The sequence below is a fragment of the Marmota monax genome, unplaced genomic scaffold, assembly GCF_021218885.2.
Source record: "Marmota monax isolate L192 unplaced genomic scaffold, Marmota_monax_Labrador192_F-V1.1 WCK01_AAM20220418_F8-fsc00007, whole genome shotgun sequence".
Taxonomy (NCBI): domain Eukaryota; kingdom Metazoa; phylum Chordata; class Mammalia; order Rodentia; family Sciuridae; genus Marmota; species Marmota monax.
Window position 1 is genome coordinate 29,872,787 of NW_026692781.1, and position 18,852 is coordinate 29,891,638.

At 36.1% G+C, this 18,852-nt stretch overlaps 1 protein-coding gene across 1 annotated transcript in view; it reads right to left on the reverse strand.

Annotated features, from left to right (window-relative positions):
- Boll (boule homolog, RNA binding protein) overlaps positions 1–10,976 on the reverse strand; it is a 62,997-nt gene extending 52,021 nt beyond the window's left edge. The window contains 5 exon segments of the mRNA XM_046447559.2: positions 3,060–3,135; positions 4,473–4,527; positions 7,377–7,468; positions 10,369–10,512; positions 10,926–10,976. Of these exon segments, the coding sequence (XP_046303515.1) occupies positions 3,060–3,135; positions 4,473–4,527; positions 7,377–7,468; positions 10,369–10,512; positions 10,926–10,976 (418 nt within the window).
- Between the last annotated feature and the right edge of the window lie 7,876 nt (positions 10,977–18,852).

Consider the following 18,852-nt stretch of genomic DNA (forward strand, 5'->3'; position numbering starts at 1 on the left):
AATTCCAGGGATTTTGATTTAGTTAGATAGGGCCTAAGAATTTGCATTTTGAACAGTTCTCAAGTGAATTGATATTGTTTGCAAACCACTTCAAGTAGTACTAGACTACCATTTTAAGTAGCACTACCAATTCTTAGCTTTTATATTTTCACTGCATTGGATCTAGTATTTTAGTGTTTTAGCGTTTTTTAATCATGTTCTTTTGAGAATCTGATGAAAGCCATGGACCTTTTTCTCAGAAATATGTATAGTCAAACAAAAGTTTACACACAATTCAGGAGGTTCATGGATTCCCCCCAAAGATCATCAATGAATAATGGTTTATCTGTTAAAGAGAGAAATACATAAATAAATTTTTAGTGCATACTATTAAAGGGCATTGAACTAAGACCTGATGATACAGAAAAATTAAAAACTGGCCATGGCATCATCTCTATCTCCAGAGAAGTTAGGGAAGATAGTCATTGGCTAATTACACAATTAATTAAATGTTTGATAAATGTATGAAAAAGTGATATAGGGTATAATGCTAGGCCATATGGGGCACCATGCAGGACATTAATATTATTTTATATATAATAATTATATAATTAATAAAATATATAATATCATTGTTATAGCAAATGTATTATATGTAATATAAAGTAATTAGTTCATATAATTAATTAATTAATCTCTCCATATATATGGAACATTTGTGAGAAAACTATTGCTGAGCTGGCTTTGAAGAAGGAATGGATGAATGGTATTGGCAAAGGAAATAGCATTTCAGTGTTTGGGAAGCAAAGTGTGGTTTCTGAAACTGAGAAGGCCAGATGGCTGAAGCACAAAATGAAAAGGGAAGAACAGCTCAAAACAAGCTGAAATGAGATGATAAAGTGTGAACTTCTAAAAGATCACTACGGCTGCCTTGTGAATGATGAAATGGAAGGTAGCAAGATTATATTCATAGGGACCAGCAAGACTTTTCCGGTAATCAAGGAAAACAAAGTAGATAGCTGAGACTAGGGTGTTAGTAACAAAGATGGAAAGAAGTAATGGATTTGAGAAAAAATTAAGAATATCTTGTATTTTGCAAATGTATTTTTAATACCCATTTTTCTTTGTAGAAAGATAAAAATAGCTTTAAGGTCAAACAGTCCTAGATTTGAAGGCTAATACTACCACCATGTGGTTAAGTTAACCTCATACTTTATAGGTTTGAATATAGTTATGTTATGGCAGGAGGTAAGAAAAGGCATAGGGTGAATATAGTGATGTTCCTATAGAATCTGTTAATCAAACAGTTATTTTAAGGAAATATTTTTATATAAAATATGATATTATGAACAGAATGCAAATTATGCATGAAGTAATTTTTATATAAACCATGAGATTTAAAGAAAAGTTGTAAGCCGCACATGGTGGCACACTCCTGTAATCCCAGTGGCTCAGGAAGCTGAGAGGAAGATGGCAAGTTCAAAGTCAGCCTCAGCAATGACGAGGCACTAAGCAACTCAGTGAGATCCTTTCTCTATTAAATAAAGTATAAAATAGGGCTGGGGATGTGGCTCAGTAGTTGAGTGCCTCTGAATTCAATCCCAGGTATCCCCCTCAACCGCCCCCGCCCCCCAAAAAAAACAATAAAGAAAACTTGTAATTTCAGTATACTGTATTGGGTTAAGACCCACAATTGGCCAAGACTAATTTTGCCTTAGGAGTATTTCAGAGGAAATGTTTTTAAAACAATGACTTCCCTAAGAATGAGTTCTCTATTTCTAGAAATAGACCTCATAATATCTCAAAGATTGCTGTGAAGATTTAAGGAGATCAACGAAAACCCATAATACTGACCCTCATGCTGAATAGTTCTGAAAAAAAAACTTTTCATATATTTGAAAACATTAAACATAGTACTGATTTATTTTCTATTTTAGCAACTGGTGGATCATAAATATGAACATTACTAATTGGTACTTACTGCTGGTGATAATGGGATAAAGAAATGTTACTATATATTACAACTTAACTCTTGTAACTAACAATAATTTGAAAATATCAGCTTTCTGCCATGTTTACTGCATTCCATTTTGAAGTGAGCTACATTAACACTAAGTCAAAATTAAAATTAATTCTGTTAACTCATAAGTAAAAGAACAATTCAAATGAGCAAAAACATCAATTTGTTAAGAGAGATATAATAACTACCTAAACATTCGAGCAGAAACTAGGAAAAAGCTAGGGAAAAATAAGAAAAAGTTAGGTAATTTTATGTTTCCTCTTTAATATCTCAATAAATGTTAAAGGCAAGAAGTTAATTAACAAGTTAATTAATGAGAAAAAAGTTGAAAGCATTATAGAAATTTGAGGAAAACAGACATAAGTTAATTCCTAAAGTTTTAGTGATTATTCACACTTATAGTTATGACACTTGTGTCTGGGTTACAGTACATACCATGCAGTGGTTTCTGCTATTCTATATTTTCACTTTCAGTATTTTTGCTGGTAAATTTTAAATTACTTTCCCAACTTGAAAATTTTATAATTAGTAATTCTAAATTACCAAATCACTCCTATTGCTTTGACTATTTAAAATATTTTCATCATAAAAGATCTTTTCTTTAAAGATGTACCTATACAGAATATAAGTAAGCAACATTATTTATGTGTATTTTTCCTTAGTCTCCCAAAACTAAGATATATTAACCCACTAAGTCTTAAGTTTTCATTCTGTGAATCTTTCAATGAAATTGACACAAGTGCATTAAAATAGGTTGGAAATAATAATCTAGTTTATATATATTATATTAATTCATGTTAAATTATATTTTTATTATTATAATTATATTGTATATCACATTTTATTCATCTATACTATATTTAAGTTTTTATAGGTGTTCTACATCTAGGATGATGAGATAAAACGGGTTCATTTGGGGCAAGATATATTTATGTGACCTCCAACTTTGCTAAAACAACTTTATTAGATGAAAGAAACATGATGTTTTAAGAAGATTCTATAAATATTTCAGAAAGGACTATAAAAAATATTGAAAAATACATTAGTTCTCAATACATACGAGGGATCCCTACTTGTTGTTTTCTTATTGCTGGTCCAATATTCAGTTTCTTATCTTTATAATTAAGTTTTTCAGCCTAAAATAAAGAAAAAACAAACAACTTTATTATTCTGGTATTGCTATTTCTAACACCAACAAATAAAAACTAATGAGAAACAATTTTAAAAAATCAGACTATTTTTGAAAGCAGCAGGGCATAGTAGAAAGGGCAGCTTTTGGAATCAAATAATCTGGGTCTCAATTTTGGTTCCAATATTCCGACTGTAACTTCTTATTTGTAACACAGTCAATCCTCATTATGCATTGCTTCTATATTCATGAATTTGCCTATTTACCAAAATCTATTTGTAACCTCAAATGAATACTTGTGGTGATTTCAAGGTTATTAGTAAACATGTGCTAAATGGTGAAAAATTTGAGTAGCCTGACATATGAGTTCCCAGTGGAGGTCAAACAATGCAATGTTATTTCTTCTTTTCAGTTTTCATAATATAAAAAAGTATCTTTTTTCATATTCTAATTAGTGCTGCATTTTTTTTACATTTTTTGTTAGTGATTGTGTTATTTAAAATGATCTCCAAGTATAGTGCTGTGCTGAAGTGCTGGCTTATGGTCCTAAGCACAAGTTCCTGTTATATGCCTTATAGAGAAAATATGGATTATATGTGCTTAATTCAGGCATGAATGATAGTGCTGGTGGCCGTAAATTCAATGTTAATGAATCAATAGTATATTAAATAGGGTGTATTTAAATAAAAACATAACAAAACAAGGTATGTACTGACTGACTGATGACAATATTGTAATCAGAGGTTCTTGGGAACTTTATATTGTATTTCCCCTAGGAACAGCAACAGTTCAGTATTCACTAATTTAGTATTCAGGGCAACTTTATAGAATAAACTACAATGAATAACAAGATTCAACTGTTTATTATTTTGATAATATATAATTAAAACTCTTACTTTTTCTAAAAAAATTAAACATTACATTTGCCATAATTCAAAATTATTACATTGAACTACAGGGTACAAGTTTTTCTATGAATGATCTTACTTTGTATTAAGTTTTTCATAAAGAAAAATAATCTCAGATAATTTTGCTCTGTGTTTGTGGTGATTTTTAGGAATCAAGATCTTACTATCATTTCACAAAAGATACATCTCCAAGTTATTAGTTCAGGTAAACAGATGAAAAGAATTTTACTACAGCCTCATAATCACAGTCATGCAATGATTTGGAAATTGTCCTTCTGCAGCATTTCTTGGATATCAATGGCAGTCTTACAAGGCACATACTTTTTTTTTTAAAGCAGTTCATTACTGTAGTTGTACTTTATTATTAAACACCTTAAAGTATTAGTTTCAAGGAGACATGCTCCAAAAATGAAGTTAAATGCATCAAAGAACTTACCTCTTGTAAAATTTTTTGTGCATCTTCTTGTGTTTCAAAAGTGACAAAACCATACCTTAAAAAAATTGCATCATTAATAATTATTTTCTTAAAACATTACATTAGTTATATTAAACTTTTTCTTTTTTCCAGTGCTGGGGACTAAACTCAGTCTTACACATGCTAGGTAAGTGCTCTACCACTGATTACATCCCCAGTCCTATACCAAAATAATCTTTTTTGTTTGTTTGTTTGTTTAAGGATAGGTCACTGTAGGAGTTAGCCTCTTTCTATATTGTAACAGCATAGGAATCTTAGAGGAATCATTCACAACATAAGTCAGGGCACTGAAAGGAAAATAAAAGGAAGAAACCAGGGATCTTGAAATAATTTCACTCCTGAGTTGAAAATTATGAGATTCATGTTCTGGTTTAAAAATTGGAATGTAATGAATTTTGGTCTAAAGCAATAATCTCCTTTAAAGTAGCAGAAGTTTGGCTTTCAAGGAATAAAAGTAGAAAAAAACTTAAAAAAATTAAAAATCTAAGCACAATAAAATTTCTTGTATTGGTAAAAGATTGTATAAATGTATTAATTATTATTGGCATGTATAAACTGATTATACAATTATTAGTATGTTTCCCAAATAGTATCAGTTAAAATGTATACAACCTAGCTTTTATGTCTGTTTTTTCCATACAAGTATAATTCATATAATGTTCAAGATACAAATATGAGTTATGCCATTTCCAAAAAACAAATTAGGTAGAGAAAAAGGAAACAATAAAAGTGTATCTGAAATTTGATATATATACACATAGAGAAGAATGAAATTATGGCATATGCTGGTAAATGGATGGAACTGGAGAATATTGTGCTAAGTGAAGTAATCCAGTGCCCCCAAACCAAAGGCTATTGAATATTCTCTCTGATATGTGGAATGCTAACCCAACAAGGGAGGGTGGGGAAGGGAAGAATAGAAATTCATTAGCGTAGACAAAGGGGAATGAAGGGAAGGGGGGGATGGGAAACAGGAAAGGCAGTAGAATGAATCGCACATAAATTTCCATCCTTATATTGAATACATGACCAGTGTAGCACCACATCATGTACAATCACAAGAATAGGATCCTAATTAGAATAAGTTATACTCAATGTATGTACAATATGTCAGAATACAGACTATTATGTATATCTAAAAGGAATAAAAAAAACAAATCTAAGAAAACATAATTTCTATTTAGATAATGAAATTCTTGAGTAGTGCAAAATAGCCTTTAATTTCCTTTTGTTTTTAATGATTGATCATATTTAAAGTTCCTTCCTTCCTTCTTTCCTTTCTTTCCCAGGGATTGAAACCAGGGGCACTTAATCACTGAGCCACATCCCCAGCCCTTTTTATTTTTTATTTTGAGGCCGAGACTCACTTAATTGCTTAGGGCTTTGAAAAGTTGCTGAGACTGGCTTTGAATTTATGATCCTCCTGACTTAGCTTCCTGAGTTGCTGGGATTACAGGTATGCACCACTGCACCTGGTAATGTTTCTTTATAGATAAAGGACTTTCTCTTTATCTGTTTGCCCAAACATTAGATAAGAGTTAACTATTTTACACTATTTTTTTTTTTTGTAGAACACGTACACCATCCAGTGGAAAATGCATAAAATACAGCTTACATTTCCTTGTGCATTATTCAATGATAGAAATTAGATATTAACAAAATAATACAAATTATGATAGCCATACAAAAAAGGGATAATCTCAACTCATCTGAATATTATTTGGCACTATTAGGAAATATTCATCTATTTAAAAATAACCTATAAAGAATAGGATCCCATCTTTTCCAGAATACTCACTTGCCATATGTTGTTTCTCACTAATATTGTTTGTATCTATTTCATTGGTCCTTTTTTTGTGTCTGTAAATATTCGTGTCCTGTCCCTCTTTCTATAAAATAAACAGAATCCTTCACTGGTCTCCACTGCCTTCTCTCTTTTATTTTACCTTTGCAGTAAAATTCATTATGTGAATGCACTATGTGAACTACCTTTCCCCTCTCCAAAATTTGGCTTTTGTACACACAGCAATCTACTGAAACAGCTCTATACATTTCCAGACACACCTTATTGCTTTCTTCTCATTTTCAATCTCCTTGATATGACAATTAAAAATCCTTCTCATTAAAGTTATATTTCTCATATTAGTTCCCTAATTAAGTCTCTCAGACACAATCTAAAGACATTCCTTGGAGTCAGCTGTTTTTAAATAAAATTTTATAATAATCTAAAGGAGGGAGAAGATTCATTAAGTATCTGATCTTTAAGCTTCTGGACCCATAGCTACCAATACATTTGGTTCTCAACATTAAGTGCTTGCTGTTTAACACTGAATGGGCCCTCAGTCTACACAACATACATTCCCAATAAATAAAGGAAAATTATAGTATTCTTTCCCATCCCACTAAAACACACACACAAGTGTCTAATACACGTAAATAGACTGAAAGGTAAAAGAAAAAGAGAGGGAATGGAATTCTGTTGAAACAAAAAACTACCACAATAATGGGATAGAGGAAAAAGAGAAGTTTAAGTTTAGTACATTAGACAAAGAGGAATGAAGGGAAATAAAAGGGGATGGGAATAGGAAAGACAGTGGAATAAATCTGACAATTTTCCTATGTACATATCTGAAAAGACCTATGCAAATCCCACCATCATGTATGTCTACAAGAATGGGGACCTAATTAGAATGATATAAATATGCATGTATAATTTTATAAAAACAGATTCTATTGTCATGTATAACTAAAATGAATCAATAAAAAGAAAAAAAAGAAAAAATGAAATCAAATAGGTAAAAAAAATCTAATAATTCAATAAGAACACAACTGTTAATTCTATATACTATCTGTAATGATACTAACCCTTTGGACACTCCAGCTCTGTCATTTACAATCTTTACTTCTTTTACAGATCCATACTGGGAAAAAAATTTTCTTAAATCATTTTCATTTGTCTAATGGCATAAAAAGAAAACATTAGGAAACCTTTTTAATAAATAAAAGATGAAACAATTCATATGTTTTGGACACAGAAAAAGTTATAAATAAACAATACTATTGTTAAAGAATGTCTCTCCTTAAAACAGTTCGGAAACTACTATGTCATTAAAATAAATACAAATCCTTTGCTTTATGCAGCAGCTATATTGTTAAACTATTACAAAAACAATTTAAGCTGAGTTATTCTAAAGCTTTAAAAAAGGCTCAGTATTTAAAAGAATCTTTAGGTCACTCTTGTTCTCTAGTTGACAAGTTTTGAAAACACAAATTTGGATTAGACATGCTATAACCACAGTAAGGACATATTACTATTGAATCTTGTGGCTCAGGAAGGCTGACAGGTATGACAATAAAACTAAGTAACATTGGCCTATTCCAGTTACTTTATTATTATCAACATAATCTCCAGGAAAAGTCAGGGGTTAGGAAAGGAATATATTTCCACAATTACTTGAACTTAATTTGTGATAACAATGGACTAACTATGGGATTTAAATTTATTAGATACTTTATTTGTATTCAACATACATTTCAGTAAATTCAGACATTATGATGGTATTTAAAATAACAACATCATAAGTTAGACTTATAATGTATAAAACATGTACAAAGATGATTTTTACACTGTGGTTTTTACTTGAAATAGTCCGATAACAGACTTAAAACATATTTTCCTAGATTATTCATACTATATTCACAGTGCTTTCATTTTCTGGTTTAGTTGCAACTGTTTGCATCCAAGAATAAACATCTCTGGGAGAAATATCTTTATATATAGGAAAAAGACAGGTCTTAGAGCAGAGTTTCACCCTTTGAGTTTTACTGCTATTTCACTACTTAAGTATACTATCACTTTTTAATTGGTAACAAAAAGTTTGCTAAACTGGATGATGACAAATATTAAGTTAATCTAAGATTTAGTGAATGTCTTTTATTCTAATAAATACAAAATGAAATTAATGCTAGAATAAGGATTGTTATTAGTGATTAAAAAATTAATTCATACTGTTCTCTGGTGGAAGACTCACTATATTTTGCAGTTCTACTTCTTCATGAGAGGATAAGGACAGAAAGACACAATGATTAAACACTAAGAAGACTCAGATTTTTAAAAAAAAAACTGTATTATAAAACCCCATTTCTTTATCCCAAACTTTATTTTAGGTTCCTCAGCAACCTCCTAGACTTCAATCTGTTGTAGATAACTTTCTGTGATAGAATTTAGGATTTGATAACAAAAAAAGGCCTATACTGTCAGAAAAATGCATAACAATAATAATTACTTAAATCAGGTAATCAGCCATTTCACTTACCGTAGCAGGGTTGTGAGGTAATTTTTAGCACCTCCATATGGGAGGTGATAACACTTATAAGAAAGGCATGCACGAATGTTTTAAGTTGAATATCCCTTATTTCCAAATGGATACATGAAAGTATTTCTAAGTTTCTCAGTAGGCTTCTAAAAATAAGAGTTTAAAAAAGTCTGAGACGCTGGCCACTATAGTAAACTATATATTTGAGGGCATTTATCTATGGTTTTGAAAGCTATTGGGAAACACTATGCAAGGAACCATAGCAGTTACCTTAAAGCTAAGGCTTCACTGTAACAATGGCCTCCAAAGTTCATACTGTTGGGTTTCAGTAACTCAGAATAACCTGACTATACAAATGTTTATTTATTAATGACTTACTTTAAAAATAAACTATGATGCTGTAATATAAATGAATTCTGAACTGAGTATTTCTGGTCAGTCATTAATATTTTCCAGACAGTGAAAGTCTTTAAACATTTAATGGGCTAGAGACATAGCTTAGGGGTACAGCACTTGCTTAGCATGTGCAAAAGTTCAGTCCCCAGTACGAAAAAACCAGCAACAATAATAACAACAAAACTTTTCTTCTTTATTTTTTGCAGCACTGGGTATCAAACCCAGGGCCTAATGCATACTAGGCAGGCACTTTACAAGCTTTATCTCCAGCCCTTTTTATTTTTAATGAAAAGTATACTTAAGACTCATTATTTTGGCAGATACCCTGTGGCATTTTTCTTAAGCAGGAAAAAAAGTAAATTGTGACAGATTGATTATGCAGAAATAATGTATTATGTCAAATACCACATCTAATGGCCAAAAGGATTTTGTCAAAGAGACATTCTCTATGTCATATGACAATACCTATGTCATATGTAATATAGAAACTTAGAAATACTTCCATGTATCCATTTGGAAGTAAGGGATATTCAACTTAAAACATTCATGCAGGCCTTTCTTATAGGTGTTTATCACCTCCCATATGGAGGTGCTAAAAATTATCTCTCAACTCTGCTACGGTAAGTGAAATGGCTGATTACTTGATTTAAGTAATTATTATTGTTATGCATTTTTCTGACAGTATAGGCCTTTTTTTGTTATCAAATCCTAAATTCTATCATAGAAAGTTATCTGCAACAGATTGAAGTCTGGGAGGTTGCTGAGGAACCTGAAATAAGGTTGGGATAAAGAAATGGGGTTTTATATTAATACAGTTTTTTTTAAATGTGAGTCTTCTTTTGAAAATTATAATCACCCATTATTTTGAAAATGGGAGTATTATGCAAGAAAGTATATTAGTGTGTTTTGATGACATGAACAAAATGGGGTTTGAGTCAGAAAAGCAGATGCTAGTTTTATTCTGTCACCATATAGACAGGAGACTATAGCCAGGTGAATGAGCCTCAATTCTCTTTTATGTGGAACTGGGAAATTATACATGTTCATTTAACTTACACAATTATCAAAAATTTTTATATTAAGATGACCTGAAACCTACTAATCAATATCAAGTAAATATAGTATGCTGCATGCATAAAAGGTACCTTAAAGTCAATTCCTCCTACAAAGATGCGATTAGGGATCACAGTTCCATATCTTGGGGCACTTGTTGGGTTATTCAGAGGCACAGGTGACACAGGATTAGGGGATGGAGATAATGAATCTGTTTGCGTCTGATTTGATGTTTGCTGTAAAATAAAATTCTTTTAAACTTTTAGCACTAGATATAAGCTCCAATGCAGATTGTAAACATTTTTCAAAAGATGTCATTTAGGCAAAAATGTAGTATTTTACATTTCACTTTTATTCTAATATTATGAAGATTATAATTAAGAGGTAATAGCTTTTAGGGCCAACAAATAATAAAGAAAACTAAGAATCTACTACAGACAAGTTCTTAACTATTAAATATGCTATTTAAATATACTTTCCAGTAATTATCATTAAATACATTATTTAATTATCAAGGAGACTAGTAAACTCTTAAAGAAGTTAAAGAAAGAAAAAAGCAGCCCTAGACAGATGGTAGCTGGCCTGGCACTAACTGCTAGGCTATGGTGTGTTATATTATGGTGTGTTATATTATTAATGGAACACCAACATCATAGATCACTCTATCTGATGTATCAAGATAAAAACTAGACCACTCCATAATCAGGACTGTACACTGACAAAACAAAAGCATTTCCAAAATCAGAAGAATGACCAAACATCCCTCTATCCTAGCTGATTTGAGTGATTATTCCTTGTTTATCAATCATAGCCTGAGCCTTGATTTTTTAGATAAGAATTAACATATTCAATCATAGAAATACCCTCACTTCTTGACAACTTGCACTCAAAGATAGAGTCCTTCTTCTTGAACCCCTAAAAACTGACCACTGAGCGCTCCCATGCTGTACTTTCTTCCTTCTTCCAATGAGTTAATAGATCCAACTTTATTAAATTATAGGTGTATTCCTGGTGGTCTTTGGCTAAAGGGCCTTGAGAAGTTAATAAACTCTGACATTCAAGTTCACCATTTTCAGCCTGAAAAATCAAAAATTTAAATGTACTTGTGTATTAGAAGATTGAACTGATTTTGTAAAAAAAAAGAGGAAATTACATACTTATAATTCATGGGGTCAATTCATTTCATTCTCCAGTCTCTAAGGCTCCATGCGTTCCAACTGCCTATTTTTTCTTCTTACCACTGAACATTTTCTAACACACCAAATAATTTACTTATTAATTTTATTGTCTCTTGCCACCGTAATGTAATATTCAAGAGGACAGGGGGCCTGTATTTTTCTTTTCTCTTCTGGGCAGCATCGAAAATAGTGACATTACATAGCAGGAGAGATCTGCTGGCGATACGTAGATCTCATTTGGATGAGAGCTAAAGAATACGAATAACATCCTAGAAAATATTTTAATCTTAGCAGTAACAAGGTTCAGGTAGAGGCAACGTCTAAATTCTTCCGGGATTAGCAATGAATTAAACAACAAAGCCTCGAATTCCGCTGGCAACAATTTTGCAAGTGTATGAAAGCAGCCAAGAGAGGCTGCTATTGAGTTAGACGGGAAGGTCCCCGCTTCGTAAATCTCCTAGCCCTAAAGGGTTTATTAAAATTCTCCAGTTATGTGCCCTCACTGCCTTCTGGCCTTGAGAATTAACCTTGAAATCTATCACCTCCTCTGCACAGACAAGAGGAAGAGGGCGGGCTAACCGTCGCAATCACGGCCTCGGTGCTCCTTCCCCTCCGAGGCCAGCAGGTGGAGGCGCTGGGGGACAGGGCCGCAGAGACAACTTCCTCCGGTTCTCTCAGGTCATCGTGGACTTGGGTACTGCCACGAGGATCCACCCCCTCCCCACCAAAGTGCGGGAGGGAAAAGAAGGCTAACCAGCGAGAAATTTTGCCGGGTAAACCCGCCAGCAACAGTGGCGGGAACCCTCAACGGCACCGACACCGCCGCCGGCCTCGTGTGCAGCAGGCCTCGGCCCTCACGCGGTGCGTGCTGATTGGCTGCCAGCTGGGCGCGGGGCGGGGCGCGGCGGCACGTTACCGCTGCCCTTCAGGCCTGAGGGAGGTCCGCCCGGCTACCAGCCTGTCGCCTCGCGTCTCCCGCCCGGCTTCCCGAGTCTGACAGGGCCAGGACGTGCACCCCATGCCAGACTTCCTGGTTCAACCTGGGCCATTGCATCCTCCCAGGTCTCTCGGGATTTACAGGCCCCACTGACCAGTCAGGGAGTGTAGGCGTCGACTGCCTGGCAGCTCCTTCAAGCCGTGGGCGGCAAGGCGGAGTCCCGTAGAAGCGAGCGTCAAAGGCGCAGCCCAGCGCAGTTTCGGCGGGAAAGTGTTTTTAATCTGCCGAGACTCCGCCAGGTGCATACAGGTCTCAGCCACTCGCGGCCTCCCTTCCATTTCTGAGGCTCCCCCAGTTGGCGTGCCCGCCCGCACCCAGCCCAGGCCCTGTGGACCCTCGCCACCACCCCACAGGGCCTGCAGGCGGGCGGCTCTTCGCAGCACTCAGTGGGGCGCCCGGGCCATGTTTCTTCCCAAACAGCGAGCGTTTATGCTCTCAAGTGCGCCCCTCCAGGCCCTCAGATACGGGGCCCCTGGGGCTCCTTTTCCCCGCCATCAGGGCCCCGGCCGGTCGCCGTACTCACCGCCCCGGACTCGGTCTCCATCTTCCCCTTCGCTCTTCAAAGACGGGCTAAAGGCGTAGAAACCTAAAATTTGAAGGCACCTTCACACCAAGGAAGCCACGCCACGTTTTCCCTCTGGGACTCTCCCCCTGGCGGCGACGACGGCAGTGGCAGATGTAGGGGCGCAGGCTCGGACCCGGGGCCAGAACCTGCCACCTGGGGGGGGGATGGGGAGGGGCTGGCGGCGTCGCCTCCGGCAGCAGGCCTCAGTGCGGGCGGGCGCTGCAAGCCCGGGAGGGGCGCGGGCAGGCGGACGGGTATCGGCGAGGTCTCCGAGGCGGCACCACTCAGGGGCAGGGCGCGCAACAAGTTGAGGCGGGAGTGGGGTATGCGGATCGAGGGCTCGGTTATGGAACCGCTCTCGTTGGCTTTCGGAAGGTTGGGGAAGAGAGAGCGAACGGTAATGCAAAGCTCCATGCACCGCACGCTTTTCACTGTCCTCCACTGGTGCGTTTTGAGAGGTTGAGGTGACTTCAAGGCTTTATTAAGGCGCAAGAAGCCAGAAGGGGAGACTTCCGAAGGCTGGTGCGAGGCGAGGGAGACAACTTTTCAGAATCAAACTCTGACCCCCGAGCCTGACGCGCCAAACTCGGGGACTCCGGAGAAGTCGCAGACGCCACGCTGCACCTGTTGTCGCCGTCACTCATCCCCGCCTGGCGGGCGGGGCGGCGCGGGCGGCTTGGTTGGGACCTGCCGCGCAGCCGGGTCCAGGCTAGGGCGCCAGTCCCGGGCCCGCGCCCAGCCGCTTCCTTGGGCCGCTACTGAGCTCAGCGCCGCGGAGCAGTGGCGTCCTCGGGAGCGGGTCCGTGACGAAGCCACGCGCGTGAGTTGCAGCCCTGCAGCAGAGGCTCCAACCTCCCGTGGCTTTGGGATTTCCTTTGAAAGACGGCTTTGCAAAGAATATTTCTAAAAGGTAGCTGAGATTATATGTATCTTCAAGTGGCAAATTATTAGATAAATTTATGTAATAAGGGCTCTCAATTATTACAACCGATCATCAAGAAATTTGTTTAAGGCTTAATGCTTTAAATCACTTCATTCCCACAGCAACCCGCCAGACAGATAGATACACCCATTATAATATTACAGGTGAGTAAACAGAGACCTGGAGGGTGAGTAATTTGGTAAAGGTCTAAATCTATAGGAGATTTAACCCTGGGTCTGTAACCCTGCTCTTGATCTTAATGGTTTTGCCACGTTTAAAGCATCAGCAGAAACATGAACATCTGTTTAAAAGTAGTATAAATGGTAACTTTGGCAATCTCTATTGTAAAGTTAGACTTCGTGTTGTTTTATTTTCAAGATGGGTTAAAAATTCATATTATTTACCCAAAATAAAATGGGAAACAATTTTTGTTCATTTTAGATGAAGCAACCTAAAAGTTGTGTTTTATATATATATATATATATATATATATATATATATATATATGAACTCATTTTTCTCAGGTTTTAGTTTCTGTGGAAACAATATAGAAACATCAGATAAAATTTCATTCTGGAGCATAATAAATTTACTGTTCAGTACAATTAGGTGTTCTTTGGACATTTTTTCTAGTTTTAATAATGATGGATTTGAGCAGATATTACTATAGGAATTTATGTTGAGGTCTTTATTTTCTGACTAAAAACACTTATTTTTGAAGACTGCATCCTTTAAAAATAATGTATTCACCATAGTAGGTGTTTAGTCTGATGCAAATTAACAAAATTCAGGGAACAATGAGTGTATTCCATGACCTCCTTGGGTGTTAGGGGGATATATTGTATGACAGTATGCTAATTTTCTGTTCTAACCCCCTCCTCCTTTTTTTTGATACTGAGGATTGAACCCAGGGTGCTTAACCACTGAGCCACATCCCCAGCCCTTTTTTGTGTTTTATTTAGAGACAGAGTCCTGCTGAGTTGCTAAGGGCCTTGCAAAATTGCTGAGGCTGGTTTTGAACTCTGGATCCTCCTTCCTCAGCCTCCCAGGCCACTGAGGTTACAAGCATGTGCCACTGCACCCAGCTTCTGCCTACCTTTAAATTCTTACACCAAAAGGAAGCTCTGATTTAAAAATTGGATAAACCACATAAAATTTTACAACTCAATCCAATTTAGTAGACATCTATAGAAATGTTATTTTGCTCAGTACATAGTGGAATATACTATGGGAGACAGGAAATGAAGATCAAACTCTGTTCTCAAGGCATTTTAAATATAGAAGGGCCAGGCTTGATGGTAGATGTCTCTAGTCCCAGTTGCTCAGGAGATTGAGGCAGGAAGATCACTTGATACTGTGAGTTCAAGGGTAGCCTGGGCAACATGGTGAGACCTTGTCTTGGGGAAAAAAAAAAGATGAGGGGAGAAAAGACTTCTCAAAATAGTAATTATATCTGAATATGCATATAATAAATAGAATACAGTCAGAATAAAATTAATGATATATAAACTATGGTTGGAGGAATCTGGGCCCACAGAGGAAGGTATCTTGGTGCATTGTGGCCAATGCTGGGTAAGAGCACTATCAAAGTTTTTCTGGTGTAAGCAGAAAAACTGGAGGAAAGGTATTAAGATTCTATTGTGTAACACTGTGTTAGACTCATTCTTTTAAATCTTCTTTTTCTCTCTTTCATTATCTATACTTTTTTCTTGAAATTTGAACCTTTGAGAGGTAAAAGTGACCCTTACCACATTAATAGTGACCGTTGGATACAGTTTTCAAAACTTAATTCTGTTTAACTCCAGTTCTCACTCACAGTGTACTCTGTTGTTACTTACACTATGGCAATAAGGAGTTTGTTCTGGAGACCTTTGCAAATTAGGGTCATTAGATTACTGAACTATAAAGTTATGTAATCAGAGCCAAAATTTAGGAAGATAGATCAGAAGAGGTTTTGAGGGATAGCAGGGGAAACACTTGAATTAGGAGAAGAAAATGGCTCAAGTGCTTTCAACAGAGGTGACAGGAGTGAGAATAAAATGCTCAAAGGGTTAAGGAGATACCAGTGAGGACTGAGGCTATTGGTCATGGGTAATGATGGAGAGTTATTGGTAAGGATCATTTAGAAGCCTCAGTTTTAGCTATTGGAGATGCCATTTACAAAGGTAATATAAACAAGTGGCAAGCCTAAACATCTCATTTCTGCTAGTATCCCAGTGATTCTCATCTTTTATCCTTTAGTGTATTCAGAGGATAGTTTTGTGTCTTAGTTTATTTTCTGGTCCCAGTAACTGAGCACAACAGATTGGGTAAATTTGTAAAGAAAAGGGATTTCTTTTGGCTAATGGCTCTGGAGGTCCAAGGTTGAGGGGCCACATATGGTGAATGCCATCTTGCTGGTAGAGTCTTGAGATGGTGTGAGACATTCCATGGCAAGAGGCATAGAGTGAAGGTGTGTGTCTCTTCTGACACTCTCCCTCTTTGTGTAGAGCCATCCATATTAAATCATGTGGGTCGACTTCATCTAATTCTAATTGCCTCCCAAAGGCCCTTCCTCTAAATACCATGGTTGGATTAAGTTTCTACTCTTAATAGCTCACAATGGGGATTCATTTTCAACACATACATTTTTGGGGGACAACCTCAAACCATATCCAAACCATAACCCTTTTTATATCCCCCCCCCCAAGATTTACCCAAACCTGTCCTCCTTTTTTGCTTATCTTCTCTTGCTGACAGTTTCCCCTCTTCTTGCTTCCTGAGTTTTCTAGCTTCAGATTCTAATGACTAATCTACTTTAAGTTCTCTTTTTCTTGATAACCATTTTGATGTGCTTCCTAGCTTATAAAACTAGATAACCCCTGAATAGGTCTTTTGGGCCAATCTGTGTGCTGTGGCATGGAATATAGCAATGATTAAGGTCTTGTTCTTGTTTGGGTAGCAAGTTCTGGTAGCAGCCTGTGATCTAGTGGGAGAAGCAGCTAGTGGAAGAAAGTTTATATACTTACTGTCCAAAGCACAGAAGAAGTTGCCAGGTACAGAGACAGGCCAGACCAGGGAGTGGTTTAACTTGGTAGATAAAACAACACAAAAAGGCAAGTTTAGAAGATGCCTCGGCTTCTATTTTATTTATTTCTTGTTCCCAGGTCTGTTAACCAATTGCTTCATTTGGGGGGAATTTCTAGGGGTTTTCTTTTTCTCTGCAATGGTTGAATGTTTGAAACAGGAGAGATGAGAGATAATATTTAAAAAATATGCCTTAAGGAGGCAAAAAGTTCAGCTCAGATCTCTTTTCCTCTATCAGGAATATAATACTTAGACTTGGAGAGGATGTTGTAGAGATGGCCTACACTAGAGCAATATCTCATTTGTTGGACATTTTCCTATAAAATTAATTTACTTGTATATTTATACTGTTTACCATGAACAACTACTAAAACACAGGCTATATGATATAGAACCTGCTGCGTAGTATAAGGTAGGAACTCAATAAATATTTGTAGAATAAATGAACAGCTAACCCTCATCCCACCCTGCACTTTATCCTACCCCTACCATTTGACTCTTTAAACACTTGTATCATTTATCAGTAAACTGAGTAAAGTGGAGTCAGATATCTACTTTCTTATCTGTAACTCCCAGAAGTTAACTAAAGGTATATTTAATTATAAAGGAAAGTTTTTGTTGTGAGGTTTATAAGAGGTGGCTTTTTTATAAAGTAAAACCTGTGAGAACTTCAGAGAGTCCAGGTATGGCTAGACCATAGCTGTCCTTCTAGACCACTATAATATTCTTTTCAACTGAGGGTGAAGAACAGTTAATCATTGCCGGAGAGCCTTTTCTTTATTTTTTCCCCAATTAATGTGTAAATCTTTAATTTTAATTGATTTCTCCAGATTGATGCTCTCTTAGTGGTTTATATGAATATAGATTCTTTTTCATTCTTACACTTTGGGAGTTCTCACTCTGAAACTCTGACAGCCTGGTGGTGGGTGAATCTGAAAAACTCACTGGTTACTTAGTGCTCTAACCACTCTGATGTTCAGTATTTCTTTTTTTTTTAATTGGCAAATAATAATTTTATATATTTGTGGTATACAATGTGATGTTTTGATATGTGTATATATTCTGAAATTATTAAATCAAGCAAATTAACATATCTATCACTTCTATGTATATGTGTGTATATATACATATACATACACATATATACATACATACAGATATATATTTATTTTGTGGTGAGAAGAGTTAAAATGTACTCTTATTAACTTTGAAATTATAACATTGTTACTAACTGTAGTGACCTAACTAAAACTTTGTACCCTTTGACCAACATCTTCCCTTTTTCCAATCTTGGTACCAGTTTCTGATATGGGTTTCTATGAATTTAACTCATTTAGATTCCACATGCTAGTGAGGTCATGCGATGCTTTTCTTTCTGTGTCTGGTTTATTTCAGTTAGCATAATGTCCTTCAGGTTCATCCATGTTGTCAAGAATGACAATATTTCCTTCTTTTTAAAGGCTGAATAGCATTCATTGTGTGTGTGTGTGTGTGTGTGTGTGTGTGTGTATGCGTGCGCACCATATTAATTCATTGACAGACATTTAGGGTGCTTCCATATCTTGGCTATTGAGAATAACTCTGCAGTGAACATGGGAATGCAGATATTTCTTTGACATATTGATTTCACTTCTTTTGATTATATCCAGAAGTGGAATTTCTGGATCATGTGGTAATTCTGTTTTTAAGTTTTTGAGAAATATCCATACTTTTTACCAAAATGGTTATATTAATTTACAGCCTTAAAAACAGTAAGTAGTCAAAGTTTTCTCCACATCCTCCTGAACACTTGTTTTCTTTTATCTTTTTTTTTTCTTTTGCAGTGCTGAGGATCAAACCCAAGGCATC